The sequence below is a fragment of the Epargyreus clarus genome, unplaced genomic scaffold, assembly GCF_041222505.1.
Source record: "Epargyreus clarus isolate Ecla_fem2 unplaced genomic scaffold, WU_Ecla_fem_2.2 ptg000036l, whole genome shotgun sequence".
NCBI classification, from domain to species: domain Eukaryota; kingdom Metazoa; phylum Arthropoda; class Insecta; order Lepidoptera; family Hesperiidae; genus Epargyreus; species Epargyreus clarus.
The window spans coordinates 6160265-6178912 of NW_027332241.1; the positions used below are offsets into that span (position 1 = coordinate 6160265).

General features: G+C 46.6%; 1 protein-coding gene across 1 annotated transcript; it reads right to left on the reverse strand.

Moving 5' to 3' along the window:
• Positions 1-817: 817 nt before the first annotated feature.
• On the reverse strand, positions 818-17431 carry LOC140756879 (importin subunit alpha-1). The gene is made up of 11 exons (XM_073092413.1): positions 17271-17431; positions 16463-16616; positions 15869-16016; positions 15163-15244; positions 13878-14095; positions 13053-13144; positions 12163-12341; positions 11351-11544; positions 4391-4562; positions 3146-3247; positions 818-2524 (listed from the first exon to the last, which is right to left on the reverse strand). The coding sequence occupies exons 1-11, from the start codon at positions 17325-17327 to the stop codon at positions 2396-2398; spliced, it is 1527 nt and encodes a 508-aa protein (XP_072948514.1). The 5' UTR covers positions 17328-17431; the 3' UTR covers positions 818-2395.
• Between the last annotated feature and the right edge of the window lie 1217 nt (positions 17432-18648).

Genomic DNA, 18648 nt, shown 5'->3' on the forward strand with positions numbered 1-18648 from the left:
TTTTGTTTCAGAATCCAACTTGAAAAAATGAAGGAACAGAATAAGGAGGCAAAATAATTCCTCATCCTAAATTGTAATTTTTGTAACTTGTACCAATAACATATTAATATTGTATAGTCCAAATATAGAAAAGAGTTGCGTCGCAATAGCAAATTGCACATCTTAGTGGGATGAAGACAGCTCGTGACCCCTCGCTGTCCCATCTCGCACACTGGTACATAGCTGCGTTATTGTGCCCTTACGTTACGGAGTATATGCTAACTAAACCTGCGCGCAACAACTTCAGAGCGGAGTAGCAGTTTGGAGTGGACTATAACAGTATGTAAAACTGAAAAATTAAGTTTTCAACATATTTGTATTTATTGGTACATGTTATATTACCCTAGTTTTATGTTAATCTAAGTTTATCCTGAATAATAAATGTTTATTTGGTGATGTTGTGTTTTATTTTGACAAATTATTTTTGTAATGACTAAAAAATCAAAAATATTGTGTATAAATTTGTTTTTTTTTTTAATATAGAAGTAGAAAGCTATCATTCAGTCTTAAGTGACCAATGCTGTATGGACATCTGTAATCAATCCCAGATAAGTTTAATTCTACCTGAGGTTGGTATTAGCATAGCAACCCCTGAGGACTAAGGTTTTGTGTAAATTATATAAGTCTCTCCATTATCATATTACAAATCAGAACACAGCAGCCCTGTACTGCTGTTATAAGGCATAAATAGGTGTGATACACGTGCCTCCGGAGTCAAACCACAAAGAACACTATCACCTTCAAAAATAATACTAAGTTTAATAAAATTAAACAAAAATTAAAGAATAATGCAATACTTTATTCATAAAACCTTATATCTAGTTATCACATAATTTTTGAAAATTTGGACCAGCCTTTAATTAACCCTGTTTTTAAAATGTACATAAATCCAAAAAATAAAAAAGTTTGATAAAAAATTGTAATAACTTAGCCTTAGAATCAGTCTGGTCTTAGTAGCAGACGAGCATGCAGTCCACCTGATGGTAAGTCACCTTACGAACATCTGTAACCAACTCCATATAGAACAGGATCTACCTGAAGCCGATCACAGTTGCCACTGAGGACTAAGCTCACCTCATATCGATACCTTAATTCACAAATCAGCCAACTCCACTTTTTGTATGTTTTTTATTTATTTTGATTTCGTTCAACGCCATTTAGTACCAAAATAAATTAAAAAAAAATTGACAAAAAGTGGAGTTGCAAAAGCTTTGCGAATTATATTATGTAAGTTGGTATATTAAGCATTCTTTGACGTTTGAATAAATAAAGAATAGAATTATTCAACAGAAAATTTTACTAATTAGACACTAAACAGATTAAACCTAGAAATTTTAAAAACATTAAATAATAAAACGTTGTATAACCGCCAACGATTTTTTAAGATGAATAAAATTGAAGTTATTAAAATAATAATTAAATTTAAAGTAAAAATCGTGGGGTACTTGATATTTTAGATGTACCTAACAATCATTATTTTGGCAATATCTAAGAGAGAATAGTTATGAACGCAGTAAAATGCACCCCACGCTTTTTACTCAGAATTGAATTATTTTAATAACTTAAATTTTATTTTAAAGGGAAACTGTTGTCAAATTATTGCATTGTCATTTGTCCTTGATACATGTGCAAAGTTTAAAATGTATCAAGCTTTTAAAACGGGTGAAAATTGATCTCAAAGATTCCGTTACATACATACAACCCAAGCTAACAAAAGCGTGTTAAAAAGTGTACGATTTTCAGCATCATCTATGTTCGTGGATATGTAATTTCCTCTAATAATTCCAAAAATGAGGTTTCATTCGATTCTTTTCCGTCCGTTGAATATAGGCTATATGACATCCCATTAATTTGAATACAGCACCCTCTAGACAAGGTCACGAATTAAAAAATCTTAATGATGCAATTAATTTTCAATCATTATTTTTATACCCCTACATATAGAGCAAGACTACATACATACATACAAACTCAGAAAATAACAATAATATTTTTTGTTTCACGCTATTTTTTATCGGTTTCTAGTTTTGATTTTTTTCTCCTGCTAATAATTATTACTACAAAATTGTGACCCAGTGGCGGACTAAGGTTAGAGGTCCTGAGCAGAAAGTTGAATGGAGGGCCCCAGTGTAAAAAAATAATTTGATTTAAGAAAATTACAAAAGTATGGACTTATTCGCTCACAAATACGTATTATTTCGACCTTTTTTATAGTTAGTGAGTCATTGGGGGCCCCCACGATCGGAGGCCCCTAGCTGCCCGCCTCTTCCGAAGTCCGCTAGAATTGTGACTATTTTCTACTTTTATATTATGATGAAATCATTGACACGACTTATAATTCCTAATAAATGAATAATTAAAAATTGATATTCTGGGGTTGGTTCATGCCGAACTGGAACTCCTCGGCGGTTTGCTCCGGCTGGGCGCTCTGGTCGTCTTGATCTACGAAGTATGTGTCGAGGAGGTGAAGAGCTTTTCTGTAGATCTGAAAACGCAGTAACTTTAACCGTCTCAACCAGTTTTGACTTGAATGCAGAGAGAATGTGTTTCGAGCATATATAGGGTGAATTTTTCAAATGGGTTAAAGAGGGTATCATCCTTTTTTTAAAATCTTGCTGGAAATCGAAACGGTTCATTTTGAAAAAAAAAAACGCATCTGTATTATTCTACCATCGGATAGTGTCGCTTATAAAAAAAATCCTGGGAAGTAATGATAAATGACAAACTAAAGGAAAAGCCTAATTTGTAAGAAAATAAATATTTTTTCATATTACTTTGGCAGCTAAGTTTCCGCCATTCATTAATTTAATCATTCGCTTAGTAACAAATTTAAAAACCTCTTGAGCTGAAACTATGCAAACACATTTGGAGGGTAATGCCAGTTCAGCTTGGTGACGTCACTAAATCCAATATGGCTGACCAATTATTTTTATAAATATTATAAATTCTTGTTACTGGTGAAAGGTAGAAGTAGTACTTAACCCATGGAACTAATCCAACGATATGTTAATCCGTCAAGCCGTTTGTGCTGCAGCGTGACAAACAATGAGACACACATACTCAAAGATATTACCCTCTAGAATCGAGTAAAAAGGTCGTTACTTACCTGTTCGTTTTCATGCTCCTGCAATCCCTCTATCTTGTCCAAAGCACCGATTTCTTCCAGTTTTAGGCAGAGAGGTTCCACTTGACCATATTTGGCAGCCGCCTGAAATAAATATATTTCCCAAAATGATACAAAACATATACACATAAATGATAAATTCCCAAAATGATATAAAACGTATAAATGACCATATTTATTATAAAATTACAGTCGCAGGCGAGCATACAGTGGACCTGATGGTAAGTGGCTACTGCGGTGTGGACATCTGTAATCAACCCTAGATAAGTTTAGATTTCTATCTGAGGTCGGCCACAGATGCGCCGCCACCCCTGAGGACTAAACTGGAATGAGGATAAGTATTTCTTACCACCCTTCAAACCAGAACACAGCAGCGCTTAACACTGCTGTTATAACAGACATAGGTGTGGCGGTGGTGCTGCCGGAGTCGAACCACAAAGGGCTCTACCCTCAACTAATCCACACCTATAATGTCTGTATAAAGTTACAATTTGCTATAGCAGAGCTGCTGTGTTCTGATTTGAAGGGTGTGGTAAGGGAGACATACTTCTCCGAGGCGTTCCAGCTTAGTCCTTAGGTCTAACAACATCTGTAAATGTAAATAATGATAATGACACTTCTTTCAATGATTTCTAATTAGACTAAATTATGATACTTGTATACTTAAAATTGTCAAATATAGCGCACAAAAATGGTTGAATATAGCTTTATGTAACCATTTTAATACCTGTAAGACGTATATTCACAAATAAAGAAATTTGATTTGATTTGATCTGCAACCTCAGGTAGGAATCTAACCCTATCTGGGGTTCTACAGATGTCCATACGTCAGTAGCTTACCATCAGCCGCACTCCATGCTCATCACCTACTCCATTATAAAAACAAACAGGTAGGGTTCGGAAGGTGGTAGAACCCTTTGTGGTTCGACTCCGGCGGCACCACCGCCACACCTATTTCTACCTAATAACAGCAGTGTTAGGCGCTGCTGTGTTCCGGTTTGAAGGGTGTGGTAAGGGAGACAGACTTTTCCGAGGCGTTCCAGCTTAGTCCTCAGGGGTAGCGGCGCATCTGTGGCCGACCTCAGGTAGGAATATCTAATCCTATCTGGGGTCGATTACAGATGTCCATGGGCGGCAGTAGCCACTTACCATCAGGTGGACTGCATGCTCGTCTGCTACCCTTATATTATAAAATATATATATATATATATATATATATATTCCTACCAGCATAAGATTAGTTAGTCCATCAAGCACAATAGTGACAGCTCTGTGGTCCGGAGCGGCTAGGAGGTTGCAGTAGGGCTCCAGGAAGCCGGACTGCATCAGTGTGTCCATCTGCTCCACTGTACCACCGAGGCAGAGGTTCGTTATGGCCCAGGCGGCTTCCTTCTGGCATCTGGAACAAATTAGAATTATATATTGATGACTCATGTGGTGGAGCGGTCGCCATACTAGTCCGACCCTTTCTTATTTATAATATAAGAGTAGCAGACGAGCATGCAGTCCACCTGATGGTAAGTGGCTACTGCCGCCCATGGACATCGGTAATCAACCCCAGATAGGATTAGATATTCCTACCTGAGGTCGGCCACAAATGCGCCGTTACCCCTGAGGACTAAGCTGGAACGCCTCGGACAAGTATATCTCCCTTACCACACCCTTGAAACCGGAACACAGCAGCGCCTAACACTGCTGTTATTAGGTAGAAATAGGCGTGGCGGTGGTGCCGCCGGAGTCTACCACCTTCAAACCTGACCCGTAGAGGGTTTCGGGTTTAATCCCCTTGCTTAGATCGACTGTTGTTATATTTGTGTGTTCTTAATTAATTTCAATAATTATTGTTAGATGGATTGCATGTTACTTATGTTTTATAGCTATTTACTGTTGTGTGTTCTTAATTAATTCTGGCATTTATTGTCAGATGACCTGCACCTTTGTAAGTATACTTATAATTAGACAGACTGCACATTTGTCAGATTACTTACCGTCAGATGGACTACATATTTGTCAGTTAACTTATTGTCATAGGAACTACATTTTCATTTTCTTCTTCTTCGAAGTTAGTAGAACCATTTGTGGTTTGACTCCGGCGGCACTGCTTCCCCCATCTCTGCCTCATAACAGCATTGTTAGGCGCTGTTGTGTTCCGTTTTGAAGGGTGTGGTAAGGGAGACATACGTTTCCGAGACGTTTCACCTTAGTCCTCAGGGGTAGCGCATCTGTGGCCGACCTAAGGTGGGAATATCTAATCCTATCTGGGGTTGATTACAGATGTCCATGGGCGGCAGTAGCCACTTACCATCAGGTGGACTGCATGCTCGTCTGTTATTCCTATATTTAAAAAAAAACTTATCTTCAGGTGGACAGTATTTCAAGATTGATTTTAAGCTTATAGAAAGGTGCACTGTATGCTCGTTTAAAAGTCCCTCACAGACGCTCACCATCACGTAGACCGAACCTTTTTACATATCACAGCTTAGTTAAAAGGTATATAGCACCCACATCAAGTGGGTGCTATATATATATGGTGGATCTGCTGCGGGGTGCCGCTAGCACATTGCTGGATCACAGCTCGGGTACAAGGTACATAGCACCCACTTGATGTCCTCCACAGCGAGCACGCGCAGCAGCGGCGGCAGCAGCGCGCTGTCCACCGCGCGCTGGATCTGCTGCGGGGTGCCGCTAGCACATTGCTGGATCACAGCTCGGGTACAAGGTACATAGCACCCACTTGATGTCCTCCACAGCGAGCACGCGCAGCAGCGGCGGCAGCAGCGCGCTGTCCACCGCGCGCTGGATCTGCTGCGGGGTGCCGCTAGCACATTGCTGGATCACAGCTCGGGTACAAGGTACATAGCACCCACTTGATGTCCTCCACAGCGAGCACGCGCAGCAGCGGCGGCAGCAGCGCGCTGTCCACCGCGCGCTGGATCTGCTGCGGGGTGCCGCTAGCACATTGCTGGATCACAGCTCGGGTACAAGGTACATAGCACCCACTTGATGTCCTCCACAGCGAGCACGCGCAGCAGCGGCGGCAGCAGCGCGCTGTCCACCGCGCGCTGGATCTGCTGCGGGGTGCCGCTAGCACATTGCTGGATCACAGCTCGGGTACAAGGTACATAGCACCCACTTGATGTCCTCCACAGCGAGCACGCGCAGCAGCGGCGGCAGCAGCGCGCTGTCCACCGCGCGCTGGATCTGCTGCGGGGTGCCGCTAGCACATTGCTGGATCACAGCTCGGGTACAAGGTACATAGCACCCACTTGATGTCCTCCACAGCGAGCACGCGCAGCAGCGGCGGCAGCAGCGCGCTGTCCACCGCGCGCTGGATCTGCTGCGGGGTGCCGCTAGCACATTGCTGGATCACAGCTCGGGTACAAGGTACATAGCACCCACTTGATGTCCTCCACAGCGAGCACGCGCAGCAGCGGCGGCAGCAGCGCGCTGTCCACCGCGCGCTGGATCTGCTGCGGGGTGCCGCTAGCACATTGCTGGATCACAGCTCGGGTACAAGGTACATAGCACCCACTTGATGTCCTCCACAGCGAGCACGCGCAGCAGCGGCGGCAGCAGCGCGCTGTCCACCGCGCGCTGGATCTGCTGCGGGGTGCCGCTAGCACATTGCTGGATCACAGCTCGGGTACAAGGTACATAGCACCCACTTGATGTCCTCCACAGCGAGCACGCGCAGCAGCGGCGGCAGCAGCGCGCTGTCCACCGCGCGCTGGATCTGCTGCGGGGTGCCGCTAGCACATTGCTGGATCACAGCTCGGGTACAAGGTACATAGCACCCACTTGATGTCCTCCACAGCGAGCACGCGCAGCAGCGGCGGCAGCAGCGCGCTGTCCACCGCGCGCTGGATCTGCTGCGGGGTGCCGCTAGCACATTGCTGGATCACAGCTCGGGTACAAGGTACATAGCACCCACTTGATGTCCTCCACAGCGAGCACGCGCAGCAGCGGCGGCAGCAGCGCGCTGTCCACCGCGCGCTGGATCTGCTGCGGGGTGCCGCTAGCACATTGCTGGATCACAGCTCGGGTACAAGGTACATAGCACCCACTTGATGTCCTCCACAGCGAGCACGCGCAGCAGCGGCGGCAGCAGCGCGCTGTCCACCGCGCGCTGGATCTGCTGCGGGGTGCCGCTAGCACATTGCTGGATCACAGCTCGGGTACAAGGTACATAGCACCCACTTGATGTCCTCCACAGCGAGCACGCGCAGCAGCGGCGGCAGCAGCGCGCTGTCCACCGCGCGCTGGATCTGCTGCGGGGTGCCGCTAGCACATTGCTGGATCACAGCTCGGGTACAAGGTACATAGCACCCACTTGATGTCCTCCACAGCGAGCACGCGCAGCAGCGGCGGCAGCAGCGCGCTGTCCACCGCGCGCTGGATCTGCTGCGGGGTGCCGCTAGCACATTGCTGGATCACAGCTCGGGTACAAGGTACATAGCACCCACTTGATGTCCTCCACAGCGAGCACGCGCAGCAGCGGCGGCAGCAGCGCGCTGTCCACCGCGCGCTGGATCTGCTGCGGGGTGCCGCTAGCACATTGCTGGATCACAGCTCGGGTACAAGGTACATAGCACCCACTTGATGTCCTCCACAGCGAGCACGCGCAGCAGCGGCGGCAGCAGCGCGCTGTCCACCGCGCGCTGGATCTGCTGCGGGGTGCCGCTAGCACATTGCTGGATCACAGCTCGGGTACAAGGTACATAGCACCCACTTGATGTCCTCCACAGCGAGCACGCGCAGCAGCGGCGGCAGCAGCGCGCTGTCCACCGCGCGCTGGATCTGCTGCGGGGTGCCGCTAGCACATTGCTGGATCACAGCTCGGGTACAAGGTACATAGCACCCACTTGATGTCCTCCACAGCGAGCACGCGCAGCAGCGGCGGCAGCAGCGCGCTGTCCACCGCGCGCTGGATCTGCTGCGGGGTGCCGCTAGCACATTGCTGGATCACAGCTCGGGTACAAGGTACATAGCACCCACTTGATGTCCTCCACAGCGAGCACGCGCAGCAGCGGCGGCAGCAGCGCGCTGTCCACCGCGCGCTGGATCTGCTGCGGGGTGCCGCTAGCACATTGCTGGATCACAGCTCGGGTACAAGGTACATAGCACCCACTTGATGTCCTCCACAGCGAGCACGCGCAGCAGCGGCGGCAGCAGCGCGCTGTCCACCGCGCGCTGGATCTGCTGCGGGGTGCCGCTAGCACATTGCTGGATCACAGCTCGGGTACAAGGTACATAGCACCCACTTGATGTCCTCCACAGCGAGCACGCGCAGCAGCGGCGGCAGCAGCGCGCTGTCCACCGCGCGCTGGATCTGCTGCGGGGTGCCGCTAGCACATTGCTGGATCACAGCTCGGGTACAAGGTACATAGCACCCACTTGATGTCCTCCACAGCGAGCACGCGCAGCAGCGGCGGCAGCAGCGCGCTGTCCACCGCGCGCTGGATCTGCTGCGGGGTGCCGCTAGCACATTGCTGGATCACAGCTCGGGTACAAGGTACATAGCACCCACTTGATGTCCTCCACAGCGAGCACGCGCAGCAGCGGCGGCAGCAGCGCGCTGTCCACCGCGCGCTGGATCTGCTGCGGGGTGCCGCTAGCACATTGCTGGATCACAGCTCGGGTACAAGGTACATAGCACCCACTTGATGTCCTCCACAGCGAGCACGCGCAGCAGCGGCGGCAGCAGCGCGCTGTCCACCGCGCGCTGGATCTGCTGCGGGGTGCCGCTAGCACATTGCTGGATCACAGCTCGGGTACAAGGTACATAGCACCCACTTGATGTCCTCCACAGCGAGCACGCGCAGCAGCGGCGGCAGCAGCGCGCTGTCCACCGCGCGCTGGATCTGCTGCGGGGTGCCGCTAGCACATTGCTGGATCACAGCTCGGGTACAAGGTACATAGCACCCACTTGATGTCCTCCACAGCGAGCACGCGCAGCAGCGGCGGCAGCAGCGCGCTGTCCACCGCGCGCTGGATCTGCTGCGGGGTGCCGCTAGCACATTGCTGGATCACAGCTCGGGTACAAGGTACATAGCACCCACTTGATGTCCTCCACAGCGAGCACGCGCAGCAGCGGCGGCAGCAGCGCGCTGTCCACCGCGCGCTGGATCTGCTGCGGGGTGCCGCTAGCACATTGCTGGATCACAGCTCGGGTACAAGGTACATAGCACCCACTTGATGTCCTCCACAGCGAGCACGCGCAGCAGCGGCGGCAGCAGCGCGCTGTCCACCGCGCGCTGGATCTGCTGCGGGGTGCCGCTAGCACATTGCTGGATCACAGCTCGGGTACAAGGTACATAGCACCCACTTGATGTCCTCCACAGCGAGCACGCGCAGCAGCGGCGGCAGCAGCGCGCTGTCCACCGCGCGCTGGATCTGCTGCGGGGTGCCGCTAGCACATTGCTGGATCACAGCTCGGGTACAAGGTACATAGCACCCACTTGATGTCCTCCACAGCGAGCACGCGCAGCAGCGGCGGCAGCAGCGCGCTGTCCACCGCGCGCTGGATCTGCTGCGGGGTGCCGCTAGCACATTGCTGGATCACAGCTCGGGTACAAGGTACATAGCACCCACTTGATGTCCTCCACAGCGAGCACGCGCAGCAGCGGCGGCAGCAGCGCGCTGTCCACCGCGCGCTGGATCTGCTGCGGGGTGCCGCTAGCACATTGCTGGATCACAGCTCGGGTACAAGGTACATAGCACCCACTTGATGTCCTCCACAGCGAGCACGCGCAGCAGCGGCGGCAGCAGCGCGCTGTCCACCGCGCGCTGGATCTGCTGCGGGGTGCCGCTAGCACATTGCTGGATCACAGCTCGGGTACAAGGTACATAGCACCCACTTGATGTCCTCCACAGCGAGCACGCGCAGCAGCGGCGGCAGCAGCGCGCTGTCCACCGCGCGCTGGATCTGCTGCGGGGTGCCGCTAGCACATTGCTGGATCACAGCTCGGGTACAAGGTACATAGCACCCACTTGATGTCCTCCACAGCGAGCACGCGCAGCAGCGGCGGCAGCAGCGCGCTGTCCACCGCGCGCTGGATCTGCTGCGGGGTGCCGCTAGCACATTGCTGGATCACAGCTCGGGTACAAGGTACATAGCACCCACTTGATGTCCTCCACAGCGAGCACGCGCAGCAGCGGCGGCAGCAGCGCGCTGTCCACCGCGCGCTGGATCTGCTGCGGGGTGCCGCTAGCACATTGCTGGATCACAGCTCGGGTACAAGGTACATAGCACCCACTTGATGTCCTCCACAGCGAGCACGCGCAGCAGCGGCGGCAGCAGCGCGCTGTCCACCGCGCGCTGGATCTGCTGCGGGGTGCCGCTAGCACATTGCTGGATCACAGCTCGGGTACAAGGTACATAGCACCCACTTGATGTCCTCCACAGCGAGCACGCGCAGCAGCGGCGGCAGCAGCGCGCTGTCCACCGCGCGCTGGATCTGCTGCGGGGTGCCGCTAGCACATTGCTGGATCACAGCTCGGGTACAAGGTACATAGCACCCACTTGATGTCCTCCACAGCGAGCACGCGCAGCAGCGGCGGCAGCAGCGCGCTGTCCACCGCGCGCTGGATCTGCTGCGGGGTGCCGCTAGCACATTGCTGGATCACAGCTCGGGTACAAGGTACATAGCACCCACTTGATGTCCTCCACAGCGAGCACGCGCAGCAGCGGCGGCAGCAGCGCGCTGTCCACCGCGCGCTGGATCTGCTGCGGGGTGCCGCTAGCACATTGCTGGATCACAGCTCGGGTACAAGGTACATAGCACCCACTTGATGTCCTCCACAGCGAGCACGCGCAGCAGCGGCGGCAGCAGCGCGCTGTCCACCGCGCGCTGGATCTGCTGCGGGGTGCCGCTAGCACATTGCTGGATCACAGCTCGGGTACAAGGTACATAGCACCCACTTGATGTCCTCCACAGCGAGCACGCGCAGCAGCGGCGGCAGCAGCGCGCTGTCCACCGCGCGCTGGATCTGCTGCGGGGTGCCGCTAGCACATTGCTGGATCACAGCTCGGGTACAAGGTACATAGCACCCACTTGATGTCCTCCACAGCGAGCACGCGCAGCAGCGGCGGCAGCAGCGCGCTGTCCACCGCGCGCTGGATCTGCTGCGGGGTGCCGCTAGCACATTGCTGGATCACAGCTCGGGTACAAGGTACATAGCACCCACTTGATGTCCTCCACAGCGAGCACGCGCAGCAGCGGCGGCAGCAGCGCGCTGTCCACCGCGCGCTGGATCTGCTGCGGGGTGCCCGCTAGTACGTTGCTGGCTGCCCACGCCGCTTCCTTCACCAGCGAGGGTTTGCCGCATTGCAGTAGAGACGCTATGGACGTCAAGCAGCCGGCGTCGAGGCATCTGTCCGTCTGTAACAATGGTGTAGAGTTAGATGTAGACAAGTGGGCCAACTTGTTGTCAAGGCAATGATAGCCTACTGGTTGAAATTTGGCCTATCGATCGAGAGGTCCTACTAAAGTACCTTTTCATTTTTATTGCATAAATTGCCTTTTTTAATGTGTTTTATAGCCACAAGCAATGTTATAAAGCGTATAAAATAAAGTATATATACCAAATTTCAAAGAGATACCTGCAGAAATGCAGATTTTATTCGCATTTTATATTCGAAACTTTGAAACTCTCTCCTGTAAAGTTTTCATTTTGTAGTTACGATATTAGACGTAGGTGGGGTCAAGATGTCCATGGGCAGCAGTAGCCACCTACAATCAGGTGGACTGAGCGTATTGAAGGGATACAGGGCGCACATCAGTTGGTACGGCTGCTGATGACTGGCGTCGCCGGGCATTCCAGCATTAATAAGAAGTTTTTATAATACAAGAGTAGCAGACGAGCATGCAGGCCAACTGGTAAGTGTCGACCGCCGCCCATGGACATCAGTACAACCCCAGATAGGATTAGATATTACTACCTGAGTTCGACGCACAAGCACCGCTACCCTTGAGGACTAAGCTGGAACGCATATTCACCTGTGTATCAGAGCCGGTGAGCATGTTGCCAAGGGCTCGAAGGGCCGGAGTCCGTACTGCAGGGGCGGTGTGGCTCAGCAGCCGAACCAACCGGGGTAGCAGCCCCGGGGTGCTCTGTACACCCTCAATCCGCTCGTTGGGCCCATCGGTGAGATAGGACAGCGCCCAGCATGCGTCGGCTAGAAAACCAAAATAAAATCATAGCCATTGTTTCAAAAATTAAGAGTACAGGACGAATTTGAATTCGTTGAAATGGAAAATAAAAGAAAGATTGTCATAGCCTTCACTGAGAGGTTTAAAGAGTACAGGACAAAATTGAATTCATTGAACGCTGAAGCAATCAAACTTAGATTATAGTAATACTTGGTATGTTTACGCTCCTTGACGAAATCAAACAAAAAATTATAAGAATGAAATATTATTGTGCTTTATTGATTTGTTATTTTTTCAATCTGTAATCAACCCCACATAAGAATACATTCCTTCTTAAGTTAGACCATTGATCCATACCTACCTACCTCATAGTACCGAGTTAAAATATCTCGAATAAGATCTCCCTTAAAAGCAAACAATACATTCAAAAAGTGCTCTGTAAAGAACCTATTTTGAATAAAAAAAAAATTGATTTGATTTGATTGATTTGAAAATAGGTGTGGTAATGGAGCCTTCAGAGTCAACCCACAAAGGTTTACACTTAGATTACTGACTTACACATTGAGCGACTATTTTATTCCTTAGGAGTGCCAAAGCATCTATAACATATCCTTAACATATCAAATCAATATTATACCGTCTCCACCATGGGGATTGTCCAAGCTCATTGGCGTAAAAACCTACAATATCAATAATGTTCATAATATAATATTGCAATAAATTAACTGAGTACATACCTAATACATCTTGATCAGTGACTTCTAGAAGATCAGATATGTACGGCAATGCTGGGGCAACTTGCTCGAACTTCACCAGTGGATTCTTATTCCTGGATTGTAAAATAATATGTCAATTAGTTCAATAACATTTGTAAAATTAACATACAAAGTACGATATACAGAGAATAACTTTCGAAGGTGGTAGAACCTTTTGTGGTTCGACTCCGGCGGCACCACCGCCACACCTATTTCTACCTAATAACAGCAGTGTTAGGCGCTGCTCTGTTCCGGTTTGAAGGGTGTGGTGAGGGAGATAGACTTTTCCGAGGCGTTCCAGCTTAGTCCTCAGGGGTAACGGCGCATCTGTGGCCGACCTCAGGTAGGAATATCTAATCCTATCTGGGGTTGATTACAGATGTCCATGGGCGGCAGTAGCCACTTACCATCAGGTGGACTGCATGCTCGTCTGCTACTCCTATATTATAAAAAAAAAAAAAAAAAAACGATATACAGGGAATAACTTTTGAAGGTGGTAGAATCCTTTGTGGTTCGACTCCGGCGGCACCACCGCCACACCTATTTCTACCTAATAACAGCAGTGTTAAGTTCTGCTGTATTCTGGTTTGAAGGTGGAGACATACTTTTCCGAGGCGTTCCAGCTTAGTCCTCAGGGCTCACTTGTGGCCGACCTCAGGTAGGAATATCTAATCCTATCTGGGGTTGATTACAGATGTTCATTTGCAGCAGTAGCCACTTACCATCAGGTAGATTTTATGCTCGTCTGCTACTTCTATATTATAGAAAAAAAAAAAAACTCGTCCGCGATCTCGAATAGCTACTTACCTACAAAAGTTACTATACGTCCACGTAGCGGTCCGCAACTGACTGGACGGTGTGGTCGGAGTCAGCATCGGCAGCAGCGCGGGCAGAGCACCCGCGGCCAACACGGCGTCGCGGGGCGAAGCACCATCGCCCGCTATGTTACCGAGCGCCCAGGCACATTGCTCACCCACTACACCGGTACGGCAGAGGAGTGAGACTAGGGGTGGGATTGCGTTGCCCTGAAAAGATTTTAACAAATAATTGGCCAAGTTCTCTTTCATTTTCGTCGAAAATTGTCATTTTATTTTTAGTAATAATTCAATGATGAAGGGAAAAACGAAATGAAAAATAGCGTTTTCTTATATGGCCAACACAAATGGGGTTTGAAGATATTTTTGTGTTCAGTATTTGTTGTAGTAGCCTGAATGTGTGGATGATGGCTTATTTACATATGAGGAGACCACCATATGTGATCAGCTTCAGATAAAACCTGTTCTACATGGAGTTGGTCACAAATGTGAAGCAATGACCATTTACTATCATATAAACTGCGATCTTATAAAAATCTAATCATATGTTGCCTTTGTATCATCATCGTCAACCCATTTTTATCACACTGTTGGGCACGATTCTCCTCTCAGCATGAGGATTAGGCTATAGCTCAATTGGCTGGCCAAGTGCATAATGGTAGACCTCACATACTTTTGAGTTTTTTATTATAAATCTTTTTTTTTTTTTTTTTTTATAATATAAGAGTAGCAGACGAGCATGCAGTCCACCTGATGGTAAGTGGCTACTGCCGCCCATGGACATGTGTAATCAACCCCAGATAGGATTAGATATTCCTACCTGAGGTCGGCCACAGATGCGCCGCTACCCCTGAGGACTAAGCTGGAACGCCTCGGAAAAGTCTATCTCCCTTACCACACCCTTCAAACCGGAACACAGCAGCGCCTAACACTGCTGTTATTAGGTAGAAATAGGTGTGGCGGTGGTGCCGCCGGAGTCGAACCACAAAGGGTTCTACCACCTTCAAATATGCAGGTATGCAGGTTTCCTCGCAAAGTGATAATTATTATTAATTTCTAATGTCGACATGGTACCAGTATCCTTACCAGGAGTTTTTACGTTTCGACAAATATTACTGTTATGGTATTCATTTACGTATTGGCCCATACGATTTCCTAGTTCTGACACAATCCGCTAGAGGCGCTGATTGGAATTTGTATGGGCAAATACGTAAACAAATACCAAAACAGTAATATTTGTCGAAACGTAAAAAAGTTGTAAAGTAAGTAATACTCACATCTACAACTGCCATAGTGTGGTCATGGGTCCCAGAGGCAATATTGGTGAGCGCCCAAGCAGCTTCGAATTGTAGGTCTTGACTGAAAAAGTAAAATGGATTACTGAATTTCTATTAAATATATTTGGAATTTTCACACAATGATAGAGGGTAAATTTATTTATAATTTGTTATCATTCAAATTCAAATTCAAATTCAAATCTCATTTATTCAAAATTGATTCATATAGAATACTTTTTGAAAGTCAACAAACTACCACCGCTTCGGAAGGTATTTCGCTATGGAGAAGAAGCGGCGCAAGAAACTCCATACGTGTGCATATTTGCATCTTTTAAAGGGTAAATAATATACAATTTTACATAGTGGTACATATAATTAATTTTTGATGTTGGAGCTGGAGTTGTCATACCATACGGATTTATCATTTAAGTCATCATCATCATCATCATCAACCCATTTCTGTCCCACTGGTGGACACGGGTCTCCTCTTAGAATGAGAAGGATTAGGCCATAATTCACCGTGCTGGCCGAGTGTGAATTGATAAACTTCACATATCTTTGATTTTTATCTTCTATTTTTCACATATCTGAGATTTGAACCTCGAACTCTTTGATCAAGACTCCGGCTACTACTACACTACTAGGCTATATTATCCTACCCTCAATATGTTGCAATTCTGTCAAAAAGCTATGTTTTGGTACATACCAATCATCTCGACTCAGAGCCTTGACGAGCGGCTTAATGATGCCAGCATTCACCATGATGGTGATGGGTGGGTTCTGCTCCCTTGACAGCATCCTGCGAGCAGCCCGAGCTGCTGCTGTCTTCGTGGCTAGGTCGGATGACTTGAGACCTGGAAGAATTTCTATTTAAGACACTGAAGTTCCATGATTTATAATTTATTTTGTACTTGGAGACAGCAAACAAGCATGCAGTCCACTTGGATGTGAATGGTTATGGCCACCTCCAGACATCTGTAATCAATCTCAGGAAAAATTAGATAGTACCTGAGATTTGTCACAGATTCGTTGGTACCTCTAAGAACTTGGAATGCATCAGAAAAGTGTGTTTTCCTTACCACACCTTTCAAACCACAACACAATAGTATATAACACACTATTATGAGGCAGAAATATATATGGCAGTGGTGTCGCACACCTTCAGTTGTCTGTGCTGCTTCTTATTAAAACTTCGATCCCTTCAAATCATATTTTCATAGCTAGATGTATCTTAACATCAGATAAACTGCGTGCTCATTTTTAATTTCATAAAAATAGCCAGAGGCTCCTTTTAACCAACCTTCCACAATCTCAGCTGGAGTGAAGACCTTCTCATTCTCCTGTGGGGTTTCATCACCAGCCTCCGGAGACAGTGCTCGACGCTTGAGGAGTTGCTCATCACGAGCCTGCTTCCGTAGAGTTACGCTCAGCTCCACACGTTTACGACGGAGATCCTGTTGATGATATTTATGAGATGAGCAGAGTCGGAGAGGTGACTATACAGGTTTAATGTGCAGTGGGTAATGGGTTTGATTCTTGGCTAGACAGATTTGTAGATGATGATGGATTTCTGATTCGGAAGGGTGACTATACCAGTGATTATTGGACATGCAGTAACGGGGTCGTTTCAGGGTTAGACATATATGTCGATGATTTTGGATTTCTGAACTGGGTCCTATGACTGGGTTAAGTTTAAATGTGTGTGCCTATGGAACCAAATGTGTGTGCCTATAGAACCAACGACACAAGAAAAATCCTAGTGTTCGGATCAGAGTAGAGGTGTTATAGACATGTTATAGATTAGTTAATTAGTACCATTACACGTTAGTGGAAAGTGCTAACGTATCAGTGCTCAGAATGTAGTAAAAATGTTGTTCTAAAGTAGACATAAGTAGTAGTTAAACAGAAGTAAAATAATTACGCTTTAGTTAGAAAAAAAGCTGAGTTTCGAAGTTATTTGTTTAAAAAGTTCAAAAACCAATAAATCCTTTATGTTGTTCGAAAATATACTTCAAAACTTTATTATTTCGTAAGATATACTCACTAGATATTTTTAAAAGATTTTAATTTTCGTACACGTGTCTAAAATTCGAATTTCGAATACTTACAGTCGTTCCAATGCCAGCATTTTTATACGACGACAATCTTGATGATCTCTCCGACATTATTAAAACAAAAACGTAGCAACTATAACGATTTAAATACAAAAAAATTAAAATTAATTTAAAGAGGCGAAGCTCTGAACACTTTATTAACAATTTGAACAATTTGAAGAAAAACGGACGGAAATTAAATACAGTGTTGCTGTTACAAATATTATACTCATATGAAATGTTTGTAAAATGATTTTTTTCAATCGTAATGAAACAAATAATTTTGTGTAAATAAAGCATTGTTATATATTTTGAAAATAATACTCCTCATCACGTTAACAAAAAAAAAATTACACGTAAATTAAATACTTTAAGTAAGTTTTTGTTACATATGGCAATATTTATAAGACGTCACTGGATAAAAAGTCCAGGGTTGGGATATTACGAAATTAGTGTTTGTAGAAATATCGATTGTAATAATTATGATTAAAATTATCGATTAACTCTTTTATTATTTTATGAACGTTAAAGATCTTGACGTTTCCCGTAGCTTTGCACGGTATGGTAACACAAATATGTACCTGGAAAATGTATACAATGCAAAACTGTGGCTCCGTCTGTTGAATTTAGTTTATTAATATTTTTCATTTAGTGCTATATTTTTTATTTTTGCTTTATTTTATGACTGTAGGACATTATTTACTTTTAATAATCGTATTTATATAAAAAACACGAAAATACAAAATAACATATGATATACATTTTAAATATTCGATGGAAACATTTTTCTCTTTATTTTCAATAACTCTAAATTTTAAACTCTTCTATTAGCTAGATAAAATATTTCCAGTCACAAAAGTAAATTTAATTATTTATTAATTTTAATTAAGTTAAATGTTATTCAGGTAGTAACAAAGCAGAAAGGTAAATTGAACATTACATTATCCTTAAGTTTTTTGCCAATTATAAACGAAAGAGGATGGAAAAAGCGAACTTTTATTAAAAATAACTCCATTATTAATCAAACTGCAATGCGACTGCAGGCCAGCGTCGAATTAATGCAGTGGAGTCGAGACATACATCTGAAAAAAATACTGAATAAAATAAGAAGAAGTAGGAGGCGCTTTTACGACAGATATTGAGTGGTGGGACGGGCCTAACATGCGCAAAGACGTATTACCCTAAATAGCGAGCGAGTTGCACTACAATTAACCTATGCTACGACCGACACTTTCATCCGGCGACCTCATAATACGAAACGATCGTAAATTAAAGTTATTAAAACGAGTTTACAAGCCATCGTGTGTGTGTAATTACGCAAAACGTTACGCCGCTGGGCGTGACATCACAAATCAGTCCGGTCGGGTTGAAGACAACACGTCGGGCATCTGTC